Consider the following 23677-nt stretch of genomic DNA (forward strand, 5'->3'; position numbering starts at 1 on the left):
TCTCCCCAGCCTTTTAATCAAATCAGATTTGTCTTAGTGTAGACTAGTTGTGCACATTAGGATTTGTGACCCGACCAACCCTTCTCCTCCCTTAGCCTTTTAATCAAATCAGGTTTGAGAATATTCATGTCTTGACTAGTTGTGCAATAGTCTTTTTGAGCATCTTTGGTAGTTATATGTGGTTTCGTTTTCACGAGCATAAACTATCTCGTATACGAGAGACAGAGCCAAAGTGGGCACCCTAGAGTCTTTATGCTAACCTACATGCGTTCCTCGGTACTCCACTTATATAAATCATGATTTGTAATTGGCATCCATGCACGGATATATCATAGTTGGGTTGGTCTTCGTTGAGCTTAGATACATGTGGGAAAATGAGAAATCGACAACTTCATTACATTGTTCTAGGTGTCATTTCCATATCCATACGTAAAGAGAGACTCTATCACTTTTGTGAGACCACCTTTTGTTTGCAGTAATCTATAAACACCAAGCCAGAAGAGTCTCATATGCTTCAAGCCAGTCACTTCAGAGTAGACCATTGAGAAATATAACTGGACATTAATGAACCTGTGATCAACAGATAATTATGAGTACATAAACCATGCAAATATAGGTCGGAACCAAAAGGGAATAATATTATCAACAGGCTTCCTAAGGCATCAATAAAGAGATAAAAAATATTCTGCTCAAGGGAATATTAACCAACCGGTAATTAAAGAATTGTAATCAGAAATAGAATCAACAAAGAGGGATCAGCAATCTTTACCATTCCAAACACAATTATATTTTACAATAGAACACTTAAATTTTAAACCAGATGTCATTTCCCTCCAGAAAAAAAAGGAGGTGGCTGTGGAGTTGGGGGGAAGCCTACTTATGCATTGCATCTAGAGCAAGATTAACCTATTTAAAGTTCAGAAGGATTTGTATAATAACCTAAACACCACAGGTTTGCAATGTTAACCTTCAATCACAATTACTTTGGGAATTAACATCAAAATTTTCAGGTCATGCTTTTTTTCAATGATATTTACAGAAAAAGAAAAATACACCGGTGATGAATTGGATGTTGCCAGAAAAAAAAAGACAACTCAATTATATATAGAGCAGATTTATAATAGATAGTCAAAGATAATATGCTGAAACACTGACCAGATCAATTCTGAAAGGATGCCATATATGCCCTGTCATAAGAAAAAAGAAAGGCAACAAAATTAATTAGTGAGGCATGAAGCCTTGTTTGAGTAGGTCTGCATGTGTGAGTTTGTTGAGAAGGGGGGGGTCATACCTGAGAAGAACTGTTATCCTTGAAAGACAAAACAAATATCAAAACTGCAGTGGAAAGAAATGGATATGTGCAATCAGCGTGGGAGAAAGAATTCATAGTACAAATGGAATACATAGTGAAACATTAAAAAAAGAAAGTAATTTGTAGAGTTTAAACTATATAGTGTCAAGTGTTATACTGTGTGTTTAGAGGTATTGTGTTAACACTTATACTCTAACATGTGGATCATATTTGTGATATGTCTTTCTACATGACATCCTGCAGATGGCAGACATGGTAACCAAAAGTCAAGGTAGATTAAAAGTATTTTTACTCACCTAGTTGTATCCTTGCACATATGTTATTTGCTCTACCGTTTCTTTGCAACTCTGCTGATAAAATGCTTAACTTGTAGAATATATATCCAAGAACAATGTCCACGAAAAGGATAGGTGTCGTGCTGCAGAGTTGGCTAAAACCGGCGATAACTAACAAAGCACCTGTAAGCATAACACCTTGAGTAAGTCATGTACAATTTACCTCGATTCATCTTTGGTGCTGCGTTATACGTACATTAAAATTTAAAAGTGTCCTTCTGAGCAGACTGATAAACTAAGCAAAAACATAAAAGATAAGATCGTATTTCTTGTAAGATACTGAACTTTTGCTTCAAAAGTAAAAAAAAACGAAAAGTAGTATTTAGTTAGTCGGTATGAGAGATGACACCCATGAGGAGCAGCCAAGCAAACCATAAGGGCAGGAAGTGTAGTTTACGATAGAGGAATAGACAAACGCACAATAATCGAACAATCTAACATGCGAGTTGGTTTTACTTAAAAACAATGGCGCGACGTGAGAAATTGTTGGATGTCTTTTACCGGAGAGGATGCCGATGTGGAAGCTGCGGCAGCGGAAGAGGTTGCCAGCGGCGCCGATCTCCCGCAGCGCGCGCAAGACAGGTTGGAGGGGGCCAGACAGAAGGGCGTTCCAAATAGCATCAATCTCTTCATGCCCCTGCCCAGCGGGATCCAAATCCACGAGAGGAAAAAACTTCTCATCTTCCTCTTTCAATTCCTTTGCCCACCAAGGTAGTGGGGGCAAGGCTTGCGATGCGGGAGAGGCAGATGCGGCGGCGCAAGACAGCTTCAAACCAACGACTCCATTGCCACGCTTGCTGCATCGAAGAACACCGGCGCTAAACCTATCGGCGCCGCGCGTCCCCACGGGCCGGCGGAACGCGGCGCCGCGCGTTGGGCGGCACCGGAGGGAAGACGCCATTGTGGCGGTGTTCATCGCCACGAACTAGGGTTTTAGCACCCGGGTGGCGGTGGCAGGAAGGGGAAGGAGAAGGGATAGGGGCGACGGGCGAGTACTCCAGGTCCAGGGAGAACTTGTCGCCGTCTGACACACGGATCCTTTTAGAAATCTTATTCCATATAAAACTATGTTTAAATTTATGATTGAAAAGTTTTAGCGTGGTACATTATATATTATATATACGGATACATATTTAAAGTATTAAACGAGACTAATAATAAAATAAAGTACAGACTCCGCCTGTTAGCTGCAAGACGGATTTATTAAGCATAATTAATCCGTTATTAGTAAATGTTTACTGTAGCACCATATTGTCAAATCATGAAGCAATTAGGCTTAAAAGATTCGTCTCGCAATTTACACACAATCTGTGTAATTAGTTTCTGCGTGGGAACTAAACAATGGCCTAAACAGATCTAACAAAATTTTTCATGATCATTTTGGCAATACCAACGTCATTAGCGTTGTCCCCTTAGCCCTAATAAAAGCTAAATCACTACTATGAAGGTAAATCAAATTGAATGGGACATGGGCTCGATTTCGCTGTCCTAGAGCGTGGCGGCATGACATGCTAGGGAAGCCAGTATCTCCTCACCGTTCGTGACAGACCGGAAGCGCTAGCGGACTCATGTCTCATGGACGAGATGGTGGCTACGAAAGGAGCGGTTGCGGCGGTAGGGATGACTGGATCCAACATCCCCACGGTCAGGTTCGACGTCAGCAATGGTCTGATGTGCGCAGGTTTTCGTCGAGTGGGGTGGTGCTAGAGCAGGAGGCCGCGAGCGAAGAGTCAACGTCTCAACGACGACCGTGACTGGAGATAGCTTGCATTGGCTCAATGATGTCGACGTAGGCCGTGGTAGTGAGCAGGGTGGCGCTGGAGTAGGTGTGCCCCTAGCTTGGGAGAAGCCGGCCGGGGAGGAAGGGCCGAATAGAGAGAGAGATAGAGAGAAGGGAGGAAGGAAGAAGGGAAAGAATGAGATAATGATACGTGGGCATCACATGCTAACTCAGCAGGATGGAACAGGTCAATGTTGCACGTTCGTGAAAACTACATTCAACACTATTTCACTTCTGCTTGTGATACAAAATATGTAAGATTTTATCCTCAAATTTTAGAGTTATTTTTTTCAGTGAACCCAGCGTTATTTTTGGCTGGCTCCACCCCTAACCTCATACTAGTTGATGCCCCGCGCTTTGCTACGGGATATATGTTAGATAATGGAGAAATAATAAATGATTTGGATTGAAATATTATGAAAATGATTTGAGAATGATAATTTAGCATATGTATGTTTAGTTTTAAAATAAAATAAATTGTAGATATAATTACTATGTGTTTGCATGTTGAGTTTTGTGAGCTTAATTGGGTGATGTGGCATGCTTGCATGTAGGTCTTAGTAGTGCTAATAAATACTATGTTTGCATATTGAGCTTTAGGAGTGTAGTGGGCATTAGCTTTATAGAAAGAAGAGATGTGATGGGAGCATGAACATGTTGTTGTCTGTTGCATATGGCTGAAGAACATATAAAGTCGAAGATTTGCTCCGTTCCAACAAAAAGTATCTCGAGGTATCGATACCTCACATCACTATCGTTTCCGATTGTTGAATCTAGCTAGACAGGATGGACATTATTATACCCAGCAATAAAAAATGATTTGGTACCGTGAGATATCTGTATCTCGAGGTGGACCGGAGCAAATCTCATCAAGTCGACGAGCGAATACTGAGGGCCTGTTTGGGGGAGCTTTAAATCCTGACAAGCAGCTGTTTGGTAGCCAGCTTCTGAGAATCTAGAAAAGCTCTTAAACTCAGCTTCTGGCTTCTTAGTTCATTTTTTAGAATCTATAACTGCAGATTCTCAGAAGCTGTGGACTGTTTGGGACAGCTTCTAACAGAAACAGCTTTTAGGAAAAGCTGCAGCTGGGACAAGCTCACCAGACAGGGCCTGAGACCCGGCTTGGTTGGGCTCTTGCGAATACTCAGACCCGGCTTGTCTCGCCTCGTTCTCATCAAAAACGGCCCGGTTCGGCTCGTTTAGCGGCGCAGCCACACGCAGCCGGTCAAGCCGGCCTCTCCACTCACGGATGGCCCAGCCCAACCAAGCTGAGGTCTCCCCGGTCTCCAGGGGTGTTTTCTACTCGGTATTGGAATTGAGAGGCAAATTAAATAGGATAGTTTGAGACAGTATAAATACACTTTATACACCGACCCCCGATCGAAACCCGTACGTTTTTCTGCAGCGGCGGCGCGGCACGGCACGAGATGACGACGCGCTCGCAGATCCAACCTCTCCCCTTCCGCAGGACGAGGATGGACGCTGCCCTCGCCGCCAGCTCGTGTCAGGCGGTGACGGACGCAATCCGCGACATCTACGCTCAAGACATGGAAAAGCTCAACTTCGAGCAGCTCTACAGGTTTTTTTCGATTAATTCCTGTATCCTTCTTAAACCCTAAACCTTAGTTTTAGGTGTAAGACCGAATTAATGTTCAGATAGTTTTTTTTTTTTGTGCCTGATTGATCACCAGGCGTGTTTACGAAGTGGTCCTCAATAAACACGGCGAGCTGATGTACTCGGAGGTGGCGACCGCCCTGACGGCGGAGGTGGAAGGCCTCCGCACGTCGCTCGTCGCCGTCGCGGACGGCGGCGGCGGCGGCGGAGCGTTCTTGCGGGAGCTGCTGTCCAAGTGGCGCCGGCACACCGAGGCCGTCGCCGCCGTCCGCGACATGGTGATGTACATGGAGCGGACGTTCGTTGTGACGTACCGGAAGGTGTCGGTCCAGGAGCTCGGCGTGAAGCTCTGGCGCGACGGCGTGGTCTGCTCCGGCGACGTCATGCCGAGGCTGGTCGAGGCGGTGCGGCGCGAGCGGGCGGCCGCCGCCGAGCCTGGCGAGCTGATGGCCGGTGTGGCCGAGATGCTGACGAAGCTTGGCGACAAAGTGTTAAGCCAGGTCATGACGCGTCGTCTGTCGACGACTATAGTAGCGCCAGTTTGGAGAAGTCTGTATCAGAGTATCAGTAGAGGACACTTTAACCTTTAGTTTCATCACGTCAGATTAATTTCTTTTTTTGTTAGGTACGATATATTCTGTGTTGGTTAAGTACTTCAGTTGAATCTCTTTTTGGTTATAGGAACATCGGTTTAATCTTTTTGGTTAAGTATATACACTTCAGTTTAAGCTCTACTTTCAACTACTACCACCATAGAAGAGTTTCGGTAGTTGTAAACATATATGCTCTGTTTGTTGATTCAGAGTTGTTTGTTGTGGTTCTGAAAGTCCGAACGCACCACAAAATTGGCATTATTGTGATGCATAATTCTCGTTCGATCACTCCAAATTTTTTCCCCATTCCATTGCATAGCACAAAGTGGCGCTAAGATTGAACTATAATACAGTACTATACACAACTTCTCCCACCCCGCTATATTTAATGAAATAGCACAATCTTGTGCTGATTCCATTAAAAAAAAAATTCTCCCACACTCTCATCTAGTAAAAAGTTATTCTATCGGCTGGGCAAGCAGAATCAACAAGTTAAAAAAGTGGACGCTTCAGGACTGAAAAAAATGCATCCATGATTCCACCATGTGGGATGTTTTTTTTTTGGTTGTCTATATATCTTGTGACAGAAAATCTCACCTCCTATCATTCGAATTTTGGACCACTGGATACGCTTTAAGATTCGTGCAGACCCCCCTAACCCTAACTCCTCTCCTCCCCCGTTCAGAACGCCGCCACCACTCCTGTCCTCGCGCCGTCGCGCGCTTCCACCGCCACCACCACCGCGCCGCCGCCTGCCTCGCCGGCTGGCCGGAAAGAGTCAATGGTGCCGGCGAGCCCCCTCCCCCTCCACCTCCCCCTTCCCCCCTTTCTTTCTCCTCATGGCGGCGACGGTGAGGTGCCCCCGCGCTGCCGTCTTCCCCGTCTCCAGCGGCTCCCCGTCGCCGGATCCGCAACTACCGCCCGCCACCTCCTAACCTCACTCTTGCTTTGCCCCCACCGCCGCCGCTGGCCCACCGCCCTTCTCCATCCCCGCGGCTTCGGCGGCGCCGCCGCCGCCTCGCCGCCCGCCGAAGTCCACCGCCCACCGCCGGTCCTCCGCCGCCCACGGCCATCCCTCTAAGCCCCGAGGAAGCCCCCCTCTTCCCCCTCCCCAACCCCCCTCCTACCCTCATCCCAACCCCAAACCCTAACCCGTCTCCCTGCTGGAGTTGGGGTGTCGCCGGCGCCGGAGAAGAAGGGGAGCCTGCCGGAGTTGGAGGAGAGAAGGTGGTGCACAAATCTTGGCATGGATCCAATGGTCCAAAATCTGTAAAATTTCATCCCCATATTTCAGTCGAATGATATATGGCAATCCCCCTTTTTTTTTAACGCGTAAAAGCATTGCACGTCAATATATCAGAATGTGGGATGTGGACAATGAGCAGGTTAAGGATTGCACATCAATATATTAGATTGTGGGATGTGGACAATGAGCAGGTTGTTTGTCTTCAAAAAAACAAGAGAGAGAGAGAGCAGGTTGTTATCCATGGATGTGAGTGCATAACCAATCGAATCGAATTTAACAATTTCCGCATCGACGATTGCAGAACCAATCAAGTCGAATTTAACAATTTCTGCATCGACGATTGCAGGGAGAATACAATAGTTCAGTTCTTGCACATATTCTCCTGTGCAGCAAATGGAGAAATCGGGACCTCAAAGGCTCGAAGGGAGAAGCGGTGTATATAAACGATCCGTTTGACTGGGGGGAGTTTTTAGAAGGGATTAGAAGTTTAGAGGGATAGAGATATTAACTATTTGGTTGGGAGACATGAGAATTTTGGTGGGATGGGGATGGGGAATTGAGGAAGGAATTCTCTCCTTTTCAATACATGGATAGGGGTGGTAATTGGGAGGGAATTCATCATTTACTCTACTTAAACAAATCTCAACCATCTATTTTCATTAATAACCTGACATAAATAAAAATATTAGAATTAAAAATCAAATTCTCGTCATAATCGCACCATTATTTTCATCATCTAAACTCCCAATCCTTTTCCCTCGAGTTGTCAAACAAGCCGAAAGGAAAGGGGAGGGAAGTATAACATATCAGCGAGAAAACTGACGATATGCTACTCTCTAAGGTGGGTTCGGATAAAATGCCACTCAATACAATGAACCGGATAAAATGCCACTCAATACATTGCTTATCGAATGAAATGCCATTTTAGAGATTTTTGTGTCCAAAATACCCTGTGGAGAGAGAGAGAGAGGGGAGGGCCGGCCGGGCGGCAGTGACAACAGGGAGTAGTCATGGTCCTGTTTGTTTTCATTTAGTACAGTGCTATAATTCCTACCAGCTTGCAAATGTTTTTTCCCTTTTTTTTTTATTTTCCCTCTGCTACAACATTCCTCCACATTGTGTCATTCCGACATTAAATTTTTCAGAATTCTTTACAAGCTCTTCTTCAGCAAAGCACTGCATATTTGTACTAACACTAGATGGGTGGCGCCACTCTCACAGAAAAGACCTTCTCCTGTCTGGTGTTTTCTATTCTTTATTGTAGGGTGTGTTTAGTTCACGTTAAAATTGGAAGTTTAGTTGAAATTGGAACAATGTGACGGAAAAGATAAAAGTTTATGTATGTAGGAAAGTTTTGATATGATGGAAAAGTTAAAAGTTTGAAGAAAAAATTTGGAACTAAACTCGGCCGTAGTTAAACTTTATAGCAACTTACCATTTCTATTAATAGAAATTGGGGTAGGTTTGGCGTCTTGGCCTCCCTCTTGTAAAGAAGAAAAGAAAAAAAATAACACAGTAACACTAGATAGCGTTTGGCGTCTTGCCTCCCCTTAAAAAAAAGAAAAGAAAGAATAGCCTCCCTCTTGTAAAGATGGTAAGAAGAAAAGAAAAAAATAACACAGTAACACTAGATAGGTCTTACATTCACACATTGCAGTTGCCTCTAGCCTCCCTCTTGCAAAGATGGTAAAGAAGAAAAGAAAAAAATAATAATACAGTAACACTAGATAGGTCTTACAGACTCACACATTGCAGAAGGTAAAGCTAGCTCTTTTACTAGCTTTTGATTGGTTCACTTGGCGCCTCTTACTTTGAAGAAAAAATCATAAAGATAAAAACACCTAACAATCATATGTAAGGAAAAATATAGAGAAAAATATCACATATAGATTCTAGAGGCTTCCAAAACTATCTTCCCTTTCCAACCACACAAACTTCTACTCCTTTGTCTTCTATAAATATACCACACCTACTCGGTACTACTTCTATAACTCTAAAATATATAGTAAACCTAAAATTATTAATAAAAAATTCCAAAACAACGAATTTGCATTCATTTTCCTTCTTTAAATATCATACGTCTACTCAGGGCTACTCATATAACTCTAGAATATATAGTAAACCCAGAATTATTATAAAAAAATACAATAGAATATACAGTAAACCCAGAATTATTATGAAAAAAAATCCAAAACAAAGAAAGAAAGAAGACAACATATTTTCTTATATCAAGGAATAGGATCATTAATACCTCCTCAGCTAAAAAAATGATTGTATTTTTCCGTTACACAGGCTATTAAAATATACTAAATGATTGGTCTTTCAAAAATTCAAATCCACAAGCAAATATATTTGAACCAATTAATTTTGATGAATCTTAAAATTTATTTTACTTGTTTGAATTTTATGTATAAAATGACACATTAAATTTGGTAATTTTGCTTGATATGACATAAAAGTTATATTTTTTATGACAAATATGTTTTTCACTTCTATACATAATAAATAAATTATTTATACATATATTATAAATGTTTTTAATATCATACATCTATTTTTCAAAACTAAAATAATGGTTTACAATTTTCTTTCTAAAATATTTTATAAAAACTCTAAAATTTCAAATAAGAAAAGAAGTATACACATATTTTAAATTAGTATTTCAAATATTTTATCATATAGTATTTTTCAGTGATAGGTATATATATGCATAAGAACAAACAAATTCATCAGCAACAAATTCGATAACCCATTCATGTATAATCGAGCCTTCAGTTTTTTATAACAAACTTGCAGTTGCTCCTGCGTGATGAAAACAACATGAATCGCCACGTGCAGGAGCTGGCCGCATCCTCCATCGGCAGAGATCTTCACCTCTTTCAGCACATTCTCGACCACAGCGATCCATCGGCAGAAACCTTCACCTCTTTCAGCACATTCTCGACCACAGCTATCGGGACCTTCTCGTTGTCGCTGACCATAGCAAGTGAGTGAAAGGTATCCTCAAACGCTTGCATGACCATCTCGAACACCGCCACCTCGATCTGAAATTAAGAAACATGCAAAGATCGATATGAAACTAACGGGGGTGGACGCGCGCGCTCGTGTGTGTTGTGTTGCCGCCGTGTAGGTAGTTGTGTGCTCGCGCCCCAACCAATTTCGGTCTATGCTTCTGGCCTGGTTTAGTTCCCAACTTTTTCTTCAAACTTCTGACTTTTTCATCACATCAAAACTTTCCTTCACACACAAGCTTCCAACTTTTCCATCACATCGTTTCAATTTCAATCAAACTTCCAATTTTGGCGTGAACTAAACACACCTAAGGTCCTTTATATAGCCCAGAGATGCATATGCCTAGTCTACTGTCGTGGGGAACAGGTTCTGGGCGTGTATCTGTGTACTATGTGTGGCACAGTGTGTGTGCCAGAAGCCCAAAATACCACTTCCGTAGGCGTTAAGTTAATGCAGGGTTGGTGTGGATCCGGGCGCAAACCCACGCCCATGTGCTGTGCAGCTCTGGTACAGATGGATGAGCATGACGCGTGGAGACTTTACCAATCCAATATTCCAATGCCGCGCTCCACATCTGCTCGCTTGATCTTTTGCGACTCCCGGCTCACTCCGCTCGGCTTAACCGGCTCGCCCTCCCCAACATATGTTGTTACATGACATTTCACAAACGCCCGTTAAGGTCATCTTCTACGTTGATCGCCTCCTATCTAAGAACTCGTCTGCTACTCCTCCACGCTTACTCCAAGCGGGAACGAATACTCTGTCAATCCCATGTCCATCAACGCCAGAACCTAGCTAGCGGATGCCTTGATGTTCCTTGCCGGCAAGATAACGATTGGCCATAGCTCTCTTGAGGGACATTGGCCCAGTCCTTCTTGAGTGGAGCGGTGCCAACCGCTCAATTTGAAACAGGTTATTGAGCGAACTATTATTCAGGACAAGTGGACAACCATGGATAGCAAACGAATGAATTGTGGGCAATGAGGAGGCGCCGGAGTCACGGGGTGGGAGGTCGGCGATGAGACAAAGGTTGACGGTAGGGTGACACTAGCGAAACTGAATAGGAGGTAAAAATGACAAGGGCGGATCCATCATCCGGTGGCACAAACCACCCCAAGACACAGAAGGTCTTGTAGGGGCAGGGCTTGATGTCTCTAGACTTGAAGAAGAACATTGTAGGCAGGGGTGAGGGGAGGGGTATGGGGAGGAGCCCTATTGGGTGGGCCCAACCAACAATATTGACAGCTTCCAACATCGATGGGGTAGGAGCGGAGGAGGCGACAGTGCGAGCATGGCGACGCGCATGCGCACGCAAGTGAGTATTTTTTTTAGAATAATAGATTAAAAACCCATCTTCTACATCCCAACTCTCAACTTGGAGTTGGTGTACACAGCTTGCGCAAAATGAGTGATAAGAGGAGAAGAGTAGAGATAATGTTGCATATAAATCTTGGAGCAATCAAAGTAGTTCAAAATACAACTGATTTTTTGTTTGGTTTTCAGACACGTGGTAATTCGATAATCCATTGTATTTTTCGAAGCATGTTGTAAATAATCTGTTTCAACAATCCGATAAGTGTCATTAAAAAAAATCAATGGCAAACAATACAAAAAGCCTAAGGCTGCGTTCGTTCGGGTAACATTGAGGGAGATAACATCTCGTTTTCCGCGCGCATGCTTTCCAAACTACTAAACGGTGTGTTTTTTGCAAAAATTTTCTATAGAAAAGTTGCTTTAAAAAATCATATTAATCTATTTTTAAAATTTAAAATAATTAATACTCAATTAATCATGAGCTAATAGCCCATCTCATTTTGTGTATCTTCCCAATCTTCTCAATCATCTTCTCCTCAGACTCACCCTAAGCCGAGCGGAGCGAGCTGAGCTTCCAAGTGTTGAGATCGCACATGCCTTGAGCCGCGTGGAGCACGCCGTTGGATCGGGGCTGCGCGCGCACACACACAGGTTTGCACCCGGGATCCATATCCACCAAAATTTTTCCCCGGGTTCGCAGCGTAAAAGCATAATATCTTCCTTTTGCAGGACTTGCTGGTCCGCGCGCCGCGGCGAGGCAAACGGCGAATCCTCTTTTTGTGGTTTCTTGCAGGGCTTGCAGCGCCAGATCAATGGTCTCTCTCACTCTCTACTTCATCGATGATCTCTCACTCTCTCTACTTTATCGATATTGGTCTTCACCAATCTGCGGGGTGACCGGGCTTCAGCTTTGTCATGCGCGCATAGACCCATGGTTGATGCACTGTCATGTACCGTGTGATGCATGGTCTCTATAGCCATGCACGAAGAAGTTACACATGTTGGCTCTCCGGCCAAGTGCGTCCAACTGTCCAAGATGTAGATCGCACTAGCTAACGTTTTTTTCTTTTTTGGGTTAAGTACTTCAGTTTAATCCTTGCTCGGGTTAACTACGTCAGCCTAATCATTTGTTATGGACAATTAAGTACTTCAATTAGTTTAATCACATATACTTTACTTGTACCGCGGTGCAAGTAGTGTATATAGGATGATATTGTAAGTAGTTTTTGTGTTTTTTTTATCAGACAGTGATTTTGTAATTCACAATCGTTCATCTTACAACTTCTATAATATTTGGATGTAGATTCTTTAAAGAAATGACCTATATGTATTTTATTATATCTGTAAAACATCGCAAATGTAATATTCCTATAGGAAGGACGTATCCAAATTTAATTTTTACAGGGGTATATATTTCCTCTGTTTCATATTCTAACACATTATAACATTTTTTTCTTGTTCCAACCTTTTAAGTTGGAACAAGTTTATAGGAAAACATAATAATATTTTCAACACAAAATAAATAAATAGCTATTACAATATATTCAATGTTAGATGTAATAAAACCAATTTGGTGCTCTGTGTATGTGTGTGTGTAAAAGTTGGTCAAATGATTCTAAAGAAGTTAAATCGTCTTATAATAAAATGGAGGGACTAATAAATAAAGTCTCAAAAGATAACATAATTTACACAAAAATTTTGTCTAACAGATTGAAAGTAAGTTTGAAGTGGGATTTTTCACGGCACGCAAAATGAACAAACCATTAGCGTGTGATTAACGGTGTGTTTATCACTAACTTAAAAATTAGATTATTTGATTTTTTTAAGAAAAAAATCCATATAAAAAGCTTTTAAAAGTACACCTTTTAGGACCCCTTTGAATCGCAAGAATGAGAAAACATAGGAATAGGAAAAATGCAGGATTTTGATAGGAATGTAAGTGTAAAACAGAGGATTGCAAAACACAGGAAAAACACAGGAATGGTCGTTTGATTGCACCGCAAGAAAAACACAGGAATTAGAGGAGAGATAAAGACTCAAAGAAAAGTTTCCAAGAGGTTTTACCTTATGTTAGAATTCCTCCAAAACTTGCATGGCATTAGGCAATCCATAGGAATTTCATAGGATTCCATAAGATCCATTCCTTTGATTCAAATGGCTATATAGGAAAAATTCCTATAGGAATGAAATCCTCCAAAATTTCTATGAATTTACTTTGAATCAAAGGGGGCCTTAGAAGTTTAAAAAGCATTCTACTTTAAAACTTACCACCCATAACTCACTACCGAATCCGCAACCTAAATGGCTAAATCTCTGTTTGGATTTAAGGAGAAAAATGTGGATAATTTTAAGGTAAACATGCTTGTCACGTGAAGCTTTACAAAAATGAGTCATCGTTAAGGTCTGCCTTTGTTTAACACAAGAGTCCGGTTTTAACCGATAAGAGATCAAAACAACCTCTAATACTTGCTATGTGAAGATTTACAAAGAGTTATAGTAGATCATCACGCTCTGCCTTTGTTTAACATATATATGTGTCCAGTTTTAACAGGTTAGAGATAAAAAAACCCTAATGAAGAACATATCACAATATCAAACTCCCAAAAAGAAAAAAAAAACAGAAGAAAAGAAAAAGAAAGCCACCCCCGGACGGAAAACGAAGATCCAAATATAGAGCAGGCCCGTATAATCAGAAGGAAACCAAAAAAGAAAAAAAATAGGAGAATTAAACGAGCAAGATATATCGTCGACGAGGCCCATCGCGTGCGCTTCCCCTCCCCTCTCGCCTCCCCAAATTCGCGTTCGCCACCGTCGCGTCCCCCCTCACCTCTGCCTCGCCGGAACCCTAGGGAGATCGCCGGAGCACGGCGCTGGCTCACGGGCGGCGGCGGAGATGAACTCGCAGAAGAAGCGCAGCCCCAAGATCGAGCCCTTCCGGCACCGCGTGGATGCGGACCCAAAGTCCTTCGACAAATCGTGGAAGAAGCTCGAGGACGCCATCCGCGAGATTTACAACCACAACGCCAGCGGCCTCTCCTTCGAGGAGCTGTACAGGTTGATAGATCTACGCCGCATCCCCTGCCTGATTTTTTTCTGTTTTATGCTAGGTTGATTTTGACGCGGCGTCCCATGTGGGGGGCGGGGGATACGGGGAATCGAGTTTTGTATGAAACGCCAGCTCGATTAGTAGATTTAGTTTCTCACACTGTCATCGTTGGAGTCATTTTTTTTTCCTTAGGTTTTGCTGTATGATCATCTATGTATATAGATTGGATATTAGGCGATGTGCAGGGAGTTTCAAACGATTTTAATCGATCGGATATATGCTACATGCATGCCTATTAGGTAGTTCTGTGTATTGATATGTAAATTAGCTTGTCATTCAGAGATTGGAATGTGTTGACGCCATTGAATTGAAGTTGTTAATATAGCCCTCTGGTAAATATGGTTGCGTGTATGCTGAGGCACCACTGTGAGTTTGTGACTACGGCACCTCCACTAGAGTTGAACTGTTGATTTTAGCAATGCTCTAGCTAAGTGTGTGCTGGTAGAATTATTAGGGGTATACTATTAAGCTGTTATAATTTTTGTCCCGTGGATGTGCTGTGTGATTAGAAAGCTGAATGTAAATTAGGCCATTTAATATGCTGGAGGCTGTTATGTGATTGGAAAGCTGGAGGTAATTGTTACATATTTAACATTCTAAGCTTGCTACATGGGTGATAATTTGTGTTACGTAAAGTACTTGCGAAATTAAACTCTGGTCCCTGTGGAATTTGCAACCCTAGTTTCATGATTTGCATCCATTGTACAGTAGAGAAAAGGAATTCCCTTATTTATGATCGATAATAGTGGTTCTCTGGAAATTGTAACGCTTTGGGGTCATGGGCTGGGGTGTAGTGATATTATCCGACATATGTACTGCACAGTGCACATGCCGTCTATTTCATGAAGGCCACATCTATGTATTACCCTATGGTAGGATTTTGTTCCCTCTCTTAAGCTTCAATGGATTCGAAATTTTCTTTAAGCCTGAAATATTGAATATAAGTCGGTCATATCTGCTTTGCTCCTATGATGTTTCTAGAATAGTGCTGGATAATTTTGTCTCCTCATAAGTTATTCTGGGTTGGAAGCCCTTTGCATATGCCCTTTTAATCAATATGATATTTTATAGCTTAAAGGTAATCTATTTACTCTCTACTAGTGAGCATGCTGGTTAATCATTATTTCAAAACATATTTCATTGTTTTCTATATGCTACATTTCATCGTGGTGTTGTACGCATATGTGTCCTTATCTTAACAAACACTATCTTACCTGGTTTTAACCATCATAATCTACCCATTTATTATTGTGTAACTACTTAGCAAGTAGAAATAATAGTAACCACTAGAAAAGGAAAAATTGGCTATACTTAATAATGTTTCATATTCTAAAGATTTTCCCACTCTGCTAAAGATTTTCCCTGCCAAAATATAGTATTATTGTAGATTTATTAATTCATTAGTTTTGGTTGAGATAAGACATAGTGAGGTCCTTTCTTTTGAGAGTTTGGTGTATATATTCAAGGAACTTGATCTTCCTGGCAGTGCATTGTAGTGCTCTCTTTACCTGCGTAAGTTACAGCTGATAAAAATATCCCTTCTTTGTTTGGTCCTCTTCATTTTATTAGACACCAAAGACCAAAGATAGAAATTAGCTGATAAGCACCTTTCATGCATTGCTCTTGTTGGCCTTTTGTTTTGCAAGCTTAGGAAGTTAGGGGGACTCCACATTGTTCTGCTATATCCTCTTAATTAATAGTGTATGGCATGCAGCAGCACTTTTGCAATAATACTTTTTTTCGATTTCCATATGTTCCTCATTTACTGGTTATTATTGCTATTTCCAATTTAATAAGTACTCCAGGCTTGATATATAATTATAGACAAGTAATATTAATATAATATAACTCAATTTCAAAATTAATACAGTTAACTTCGTAGTTCCCTTCAATTATAGCTTTCCATTCCTGCAAGCTAAATTGTTGTCTGCTACATCCATCATCTGTTATCACTGCTATGCTTTCACGACATGGAGTAAAAACATTGTTTGAAAGCTTAGTATCATCTATGTGATAGTGCGGGTGACATTGTGTGTTTATTATTTGGGAGCTCTGCACATATAATAATATTAGCTAGATGTTGTATAAGGGTTACGAGAAAACTCCTCTATTTTAGTTTCTTCACTTAATTCTATATCATAATACTCCTTTTGTGTGATCAGGACTGCTTATAACTTGGTTCTTCACAAGCATGGTCTGAAGCTATATGATAAACTCACAGAGAATTTAAAAGGACACCTGAAAGAAATGTGCAGATCAATAGAGGATGCCCAAGGTAGTTTGTTTCTGGAGGAACTGCAGAGAAGATGGGCTGATCACAATAAGGCACTACAAATGATCAGAGATATACTCATGTATATGGATAGGACATTTATTACAACTAACAAAAAGACACCTGTCTTTGACCTTGGTCTAGAGTTGTGGAGAGATATCGTTGTCCGCGCTCCCAAAATTCATGGGAGGTTGCTTGACACACTCCTTGAACTCATTCATAGAGAGAGGATGGGTGAGATGATAAACAGAGGTCTGATGAGGAGTACCACCAAAATGTTGATGGATCTAGGGTCTTCTGTCTATCATGATGACTTTGAGAAGCCATTCCTTGAGGTATCCGCAAGTTTCTATAGTGGTGAGTCACAACAGTTCATTGAGTGCTGTGATTGTGGCGAATATCTCAAGAAAGCTGAGAGACGGCTTGCTGAAGAGTTGGAGCGTGTTTCTCAGTATATGGATGCCAAAACCGCAGACAAAATAACTAGTGTTGTGGACACTGAGATGCTTGCCAATCACATGCAGCGGTTGATTCTTATGGAGAATTCTGGTCTTGTGAATATGCTTGTTGATGACAAACATGAAGACCTTAGCAGGATGTACAACTTGTTTAAACGTGTTCCTGATGGGCATTCAACAATTAGATCTGTGATGGCCTCTCATGTTAAGGAAAGTGGAAAGGCATTGGTATCTGACCCAGAGAAGATAAAGGACCCTGTTGAGTTTGTCCAGCGTCTTCTAAATGAGAAAGACAAGTATGATGAGATCATAAGTATTTCATTCAGCAATGACAAGGCTTTCCAAAATGCTCTGAATTCCTCCTTCGAGAATTTCATCAACTTGAACAACCGATCTCCTGAATTCATTTCGCTGTTTGTTGATGACAAGCTCCGGAAAGGGGTGAAAGGGGCCAATGAAGAGGATGTTGAAACTGTCTTGGACAAGGTGATGATGCTCTTCAGATATTTGCAGGAGAAAGATGTTTTTGAGAAATATTACAAGCAACACTTGGCCAAACGTCTTCTATCTGGGAAAACTACTTCTGATGAAGCTGAGAGGAGTATGCTTGTGAAGCTGAAGACGGAATGTGGCTACCAGTTTACGTCAAAATTGGAAGGCATGTTCAATGATCTGAAGACATCGCATGATACTATGCAAAGTTTTTATGCTAATCTCTCTGGTGATACTGATAGCCCAACAATATCAGTCCAGATACTCACCACTGGGTCTTGGCCAACACAGCCATGTACCCCCTGCAAACTTCCACCTGAAATTGTTGATATATCTGAGAAATTCCGGGCATTCTACCTTGGCACCCACAATGGCAGGAGATTGACATGGCAAACAAACATGGGGAATGCAGATATCAAAGCAACGTTCGGAGGCCGCAGGCATGAGTTGAATGTCTCGACATATCAGATGTGTGTCCTGATGCTGTTTAATTCAGCAGATGGCTTGACTTACGGTGACATTGAGCAGGCCACAGGTATACCACATGCTGATCTGAAACGCTGCCTCCAGTCTCTTGCTTGTGTTAAGGGTAAGAATGTGCTGCGGAAGGAACCCATGAGCAAGGATATATCTGAAGATGACACTTTCTACTACAATGACAAGTTCACAAGCAAGTTGGTCAAGGTGAAGATTGGCACCGTGGTTGCTCAGAAAGAAACAGAACCAGAGAAGTTGGAAACTCGCCAGAGAGTTGAGGAAGACAGGAAACCTCAAATTGAGGCTGCAATTGTCAGAATCATGAAGTCCAGAAGAGTCTTGGACCACAATAGCATAATCACGGAGGTGACAAAGCAGCTTCAATCGCGCTTTTTGCCAAATCCTGTTGTGATAAAGAAAAGAATAGAGTCCCTGATCGAGAGGGAGTTCTTGGAGAGGGACAAGGTAGATAGGAAGATGTACCGTTATCTTGCATAGATGCCCTCCCTGTCGAAACAACAGACTGTCCATAAACGGGTTGCTGCTATGTATACCTACCCATGTTTCAATTTCCTTCCATTCATTCTCTTTAGATCTGCTGCAGAGCCAAAGGTGGCATACTAACATTTCTAGGCCTGTTATCTTTGGTACAGATATAGAAAACGATCTTATATCTTTCTGGTAATACATAGAATGTTGCTGGTCGTTAATCCGCGGTTTGATTCTTCCGTGAGTTTTAGTTTTTTGTTATGATTAATTTGTGTTCATGGATGTGATAGTTGCATTTTGCGCTTGATATTGGTCAGTTTTTTTGGCCAACCTGTTCTTGTTCGAAGATGTGGTATTCAGTCTGGCGTTGCCTTTGCTGCTGTCAGTTTTCGCATGGGTACAGGAAATTGTTGAAGGAAAATAAGCGGGCTAAGTTTTTTCCAGGCAAATCGTCAATTTTGCTGGACATGTTTTTTCAGGCAATTCGTCAATTTGATAGTTCAAGCTACTGTTATATCTGGATTTAGAAAAAAAAATATAAATCTTGATATAGCACGGAACGTTGCACAAAATTTCCATACATCTGGGTTTAGAAGAAAATTTGAAAATGTGAGATACTTACTCCGTTTCATATTATAAGTTGTTTTGATTTTTTTAGTTAAAACTTTTAAGTTTGATTAAGTTTATACAAAATATATTAACATTTTAAACACAAAACAAACATTATCAAAATATATTGAATGCTACATTTAATGAAACTAATTTGATATTGTAGATGTTATTATATTTTTCTATAAACTTGGCTAAACATAAAGAAGTTTGATTAGAAAAAAGTTAAACCAGTTTATAATATGAAACGGAGGTAGTAGCATATAACATTTCACAAAATTTCCCTACCTCTGGGTTTAGAAGAAAAAATATAAATTTGAGATGGCATATAATTATGGGGGAATAGAGCTAACTGCTAGCTATAGTTTCTATCCTCTGATTTTCGTCGTCTATTGATTTTAGTCGGTTTCGTACATGCGGGGTCCATTCAGGTCGCTCTCCCACATGCATGACATTGGATCAACGCTTGCTATGTCCGTTTTCAATTGATTTGTTTCCAACGCATAGCCCCATGATTAGCCATATACAACTGCATTAACCACGGCAACCCTGGTTCTATCCAGCAACGGTTGTATAGATTGAAAGCAAATTATTATATTCAATAAACTTTAGTTTCAAATAAATAGTAATAATCTCATAAAAACCGTAATATATTTTAAAGTATTTATCAAATTCCTAATCTTTTTAAACTATCAGCATGCCAATATATATATTCATTACGTTTTTAACTATCCAGCTTAAATAAATTGATAAACATGAATTAACTCATGCTTAATACTCTTATTTTTCTTTATCGAGATACATGCTTACGAAGTTGAAAGTAAGTACGACTTGATACAACAATGCAAGTTAAAGTCACGATCTGTAATACCCCGATACTAAAATCAAAGCGTCATGATTCTTACCAAGCTTTTTTTCCCGGTCAACTAGTAATTGATTGGTAACACGTACAATAATAATAATTATGTGATATTTCAGGGTATATTATATCTGAACCTCTCATTGTTCAATATAGTTTACGCTGGCGTAGTTAGATCTCACCATGGTTTGCTGAGTTGTGTTCTCGTAGTAATAATAAATCCATAATCAGCCTCCATAATAATTCGGCCGTGTTTAGTTTCCCAAATTCTCAACTTTCCATCACATCACATCACATCGAAAACTTTCCTACATACATAAACTAACAATTTTTTCTCTAAACTATCAACTTTCTCCCAACTTCTCAACTTTTCCACCATCTAACCACAGTCTTCATAATGTGCGCATAATTCTTATATTTAAATCGGAGCTCTTGTTGGACACGTTTTTATGGAATGACCGGATTGATTTCATAAGAATTCAAATCGAATACTAGTGAAATTATATACCCTGGCCTAAGGTCTCGCTCTCACTCACCGACGTCACCGTTCCTTTATATTTTCACTAATCTATACCTAATTAAATAAGAATTCGTTTATAGAATAACCAAATCATACGGCGATTTGGCCCTCCCACGAACAAAACCACCGGTACACCGCCCCGGCGCGGCGCGCGGAGACGTGTCCCGATCCAACTCACGAATTGGGGAGCACACAACAAAATTCCGATCCAACCCTAAGCCCGATCCGCCCTAGCACGATCCCCTCCCCCCTCCCCGTCTCCGATCCCCCTCCTCCACCTCAGATCTCCGGCGAGCCGATCGAATCGGCGGCTGCGGCGGCGGCGGCGGCGCGATGTCGGGGCAGACGCAGCGCCTGAACGTGGTGCCGACGGTGACGATGCTCGGGGTCATGAAGGCTCGGCTCGTCGGCGCCACCCGCGGCCACGCGCTCCTCAAGAAGAAGTCGGACGCTCTCACCGTGCAGTTCCGCGCCATCCTCAAGAAGATCGTCGCCGCCAAGGAGTCCATGGGGGAGGCCATGAGGGCGTCCTCCTTCTCCCTCGCCGAGGCCAAGTACGTCGCCGGCGACGGCGTCCGCCACGTCGTCCTCCAGTCCGTCCGCTCCGCCTCCCTCCGCGTCCGCTCCCACCAGGAGAACGTCGCCGGTGTCAAGCTCCCCAAGTTCACCCACTTCGTCGACCCCGCCGCCGGCTCCGCTGGGCCATCCAACGCGTCCCCCAGCCTCACCGGCCTCGCCCGCGGCGGGCAGCAGGTCGCCGCCTGCCGCGCCGCGCACGTCAAGGCCATCGAGGTGCTCGTCGAGCTCGCCTCGCTGCAGACGTCCTTCCTGACCCTCGATGAGGCCATCAAGACCACCAACCGCCGTGTCAACGCGCTGGAGAACGTCGTGAAGCCGAGGCTGGAGAACACCATCAGCTACATCAAGGGGGAGCTGGACGAGCTCGAGCGTGAGGACTTCTTCAGGCTCAAGAAGATCCAGGGTTACAAGAAGAGGGAGATCGAGAGGCAGATGGCTGCAGCCAAGCAATTCGCAGAGGAACAGCTTGCGGAGGAGGTTGCCCTCAAGAGGGGTATCTCTCTGGGTGCTGCCACCAACATGTTGGTTGCCGGTGGAGAGAGGGACGAAGACATCATCTTCTGATCATCTTCGGTCATACAGTGATTCAATCGGTGCGTAGTATTGATGCTTTATGCTATTTTTGTGATCTGATATTGGAAACCTCTCATAGATGTGTTCGCAGTGGCACATTCTTTTCATAAGAACTACAATTTTAATATATCAGACTTCAGTATTAGTTAAGTTGCATCAATTAGAGATAACCGTTTTTAGGAACAGTGGTTCTTAGATGGATGCAATTTACTTTGTTAGATATGTCAAGATATCAAACTAATGATCCTATTCAAGCTTTGTATCGTTGATTGGAACTAAGCTGCTGTTGACAATAGCCATGATTGATTATATAGTTATTCTTATTAGATGATTGACATTCAACTTCACATTATCTTTTTTTTTTTGGCAAAAGTGTTGCCAACTGCACGGTTATGCTTTATAGGATTGAAGTGTAGTAAATAAGCTTTAGTAAATGAATATTAGTCACCTATATGACCAATTGACCAGCCAAGCTTCATACCTAGATCGTCTATTGTAGCCATGTGCTAACTAATCGAGTTTAATAGGCAGGTCGGTCACCTTGAATGTATTCCTCTGTGCATGCCATTAAATCAATAGGTGTGGTAGGATCTTACAAATAAAATAGATAAGTGCCAATTTGTAGCATTACTTATATATGGGCTTAAGCATTGCACTGTTTAGTCTCCATGTATAAATTGCAGGCAACATATTAGAGAAGTGAAGTGGGTTTATGTACTTTTAAGAAAGCATCGTGATAGTACATTAGTACTCCTTAAATATCAAGGTTTTATTATTGAGGAGTTTTATGTTTCTTATCAAAATTTTACTTTAGTTTCAATCACATCAACACATCCCAAGATAAATATAAATTGAGTTAACCACTAAAGCAGATAGGGATGGCTGATGTTTGATAGAGAGAGATGGGACATGGTAATGCCAGCATGCCAAGGAGATTAGTTTTGTTTTGCGTAGAAATCATGAGTTGTGTTGTCAGAAGTCATGACAAATGTTAAATGCAGTGCATGTGTATCTGGGTTAAAACTGCAAGCTGATCCTTCAACTCTGAAGGCCTGATGAATTTCAACTTGGACCTGCTAGTTTGCATGAACCAGAGGTTCACTGGACATGGATTCTTTGTGCTATGAGTCGCTGAGTTGCATTTCCTTTACAAAGCAAACTAATAGCGGAGCCTTTAGTTTACTTTAAAATTTTATGACAGTTCAAATTTATCAAAACCAAGGCCATTTTCCATAACCACTGTCCACTGATGAAGCTGAAGAATAAAAGTTTAGATTATCATTTAATCTTGACAAACTGGAATTGAGCATAGATACATGTGGTCTTTCTGCCTTTTGACAGATCTGCTACCTACTGTGGCTGAAATTGTTTCTTCTGTTCATTTGTGACACCAGCTTTAATAATGTGGACTATTGTAGCATTCACATATGGAATTAATAACTCTGTTTCCCAAAAGTTTTCACGCTGTTGCTTCTCTTTGCAGTGGTGGAAATAATAAGTTGTGATGCTGGAGCTCCAGAATCGCACCTGTTTATAGAGTGGCGGAGGTTTTGTTTCAGGCGGTAGTCTGGACTCTGTTCATCCAAAAGACCACAAATAATTTGTACTTGGAACCAACCAACGGATGGATTGTTTATGTGCAGTTTTCGTAGTTAATTCAATTGGGCTGTATTTCTTTGCCATGTTCGTTTTAGCTATATATTTGTTTGGAAAGGTGTTCGTTGATTGGGGTTTCGCAAACTGAAGCTGCAGACTCGAAGTGTATTTCGATCTGGTTGAGTAATTCTGTACTCTGTACTGTAGCAGCACACTTTTCGTTCTGAATTGTCGTGGATGGGAAAAGAATAATTAAGCTCTCATTTTGCCGACTGCTGCTAGGATAAAAACCATCTGCGCATAAAGCTTCTCGAGAATTTCACATTTCTATCGATCCTGAAGATTTTCATATAAAGCTGTTCATCCCTTGGGCAGGAAAAATAAATTCCAAAACGGCCTAGCTCAAATCTTCCGGTTAAGTTTCAGCAGTGGAGAGTTTC

General features: G+C 41.7%; 3 protein-coding genes and 1 pseudogene across 3 annotated transcripts; 3 read left to right on the forward strand and 1 right to left on the reverse strand.

Annotated features, from left to right (window-relative positions):
- Nucleotides 1-316: 316 nt before the first annotated feature.
- LOC127770950 (uncharacterized) lies at nt 317-3046 on the reverse strand. The gene is made up of 6 exons (XM_052296714.1): nt 3038-3046; nt 2149-2572; nt 1609-1770; nt 1292-1335; nt 1156-1187; nt 317-570 (listed from the first exon to the last, which is right to left on the reverse strand). Exons 1-6 carry the CDS (start codon nt 3044-3046, stop codon nt 405-407), a joined length of 837 nt encoding a protein of 278 aa, XP_052152674.1. The 3' UTR covers nt 317-404.
- A 1779-nt stretch (nt 3047-4825) lies between these two features.
- Nucleotides 4826-5750, forward strand: LOC127772320 (cullin-3B-like; annotated as a pseudogene).
- An 8130-nt stretch (nt 5751-13880) lies between these two features.
- Nucleotides 13881-18722, forward strand: LOC127771224 (cullin-3B-like). Its single transcript, XM_052297080.1, has 2 exons — nt 13881-14261; nt 16476-18722. The coding sequence occupies exons 1-2, from the start codon at nt 14101-14103 to the stop codon at nt 18508-18510; spliced, it is 2196 nt and encodes a 731-aa protein (XP_052153040.1). The 5' UTR covers nt 13881-14100; the 3' UTR covers nt 18511-18722.
- A 1888-nt stretch (nt 18723-20610) lies between these two features.
- On the forward strand, nt 20611-23498 carry LOC127770480 (V-type proton ATPase subunit D). The gene is made up of 2 exons (XM_052296215.1): nt 20611-21661; nt 23125-23498. The coding sequence occupies exon 1, from the start codon at nt 20823-20825 to the stop codon at nt 21630-21632; it is 810 nt and encodes a 269-aa protein (XP_052152175.1). The 5' UTR covers nt 20611-20822; the 3' UTR covers nt 21633-21661; nt 23125-23498.
- The last annotated feature ends 179 nt before the right edge of the window (nt 23499-23677 follow it).

The sequence above is a fragment of the Oryza glaberrima genome, chromosome 4 (genome assembly GCF_000147395.1).
Source record: "Oryza glaberrima chromosome 4, OglaRS2, whole genome shotgun sequence".
Taxonomy (NCBI): domain Eukaryota; kingdom Viridiplantae; phylum Streptophyta; class Magnoliopsida; order Poales; family Poaceae; genus Oryza; species Oryza glaberrima.

Coding starts and splice junctions, on each gene's coding strand:
- LOC127770950 (XM_052296714.1), bottom strand. Junction 1,336..1,608: donor ATGTGCAAGGATACAACTAG/GTGAGTAAAAAT, acceptor TTTCCACTGCAG/TTTTGATATTTGTTTTGTCT. Junction 571..1,155: donor ATCCTTTCAGAATTGATCTG/GTCAGTGTTTCA, acceptor TGTTGATCACAG/GTTCATTAATGTCCAGTTAT.
- LOC127770480 (XM_052296215.1), top strand. CDS start 20,823: ATGTCGGGGCAGACGCAGCGCCTGAACGTGGTGCCGACGGTGACGATG.
- LOC127771224 (XM_052297080.1), top strand. CDS start 14,101: ATGAACTCGCAGAAGAAGCGCAGCCCCAAGATCGAGCCCTTCCGGCAC. Junction 14,262..16,475: donor TCCTTCGAGGAGCTGTACAG/GTTGATAGATCT, acceptor TTGTGTGATCAG/GACTGCTTATAACTTGGTTC.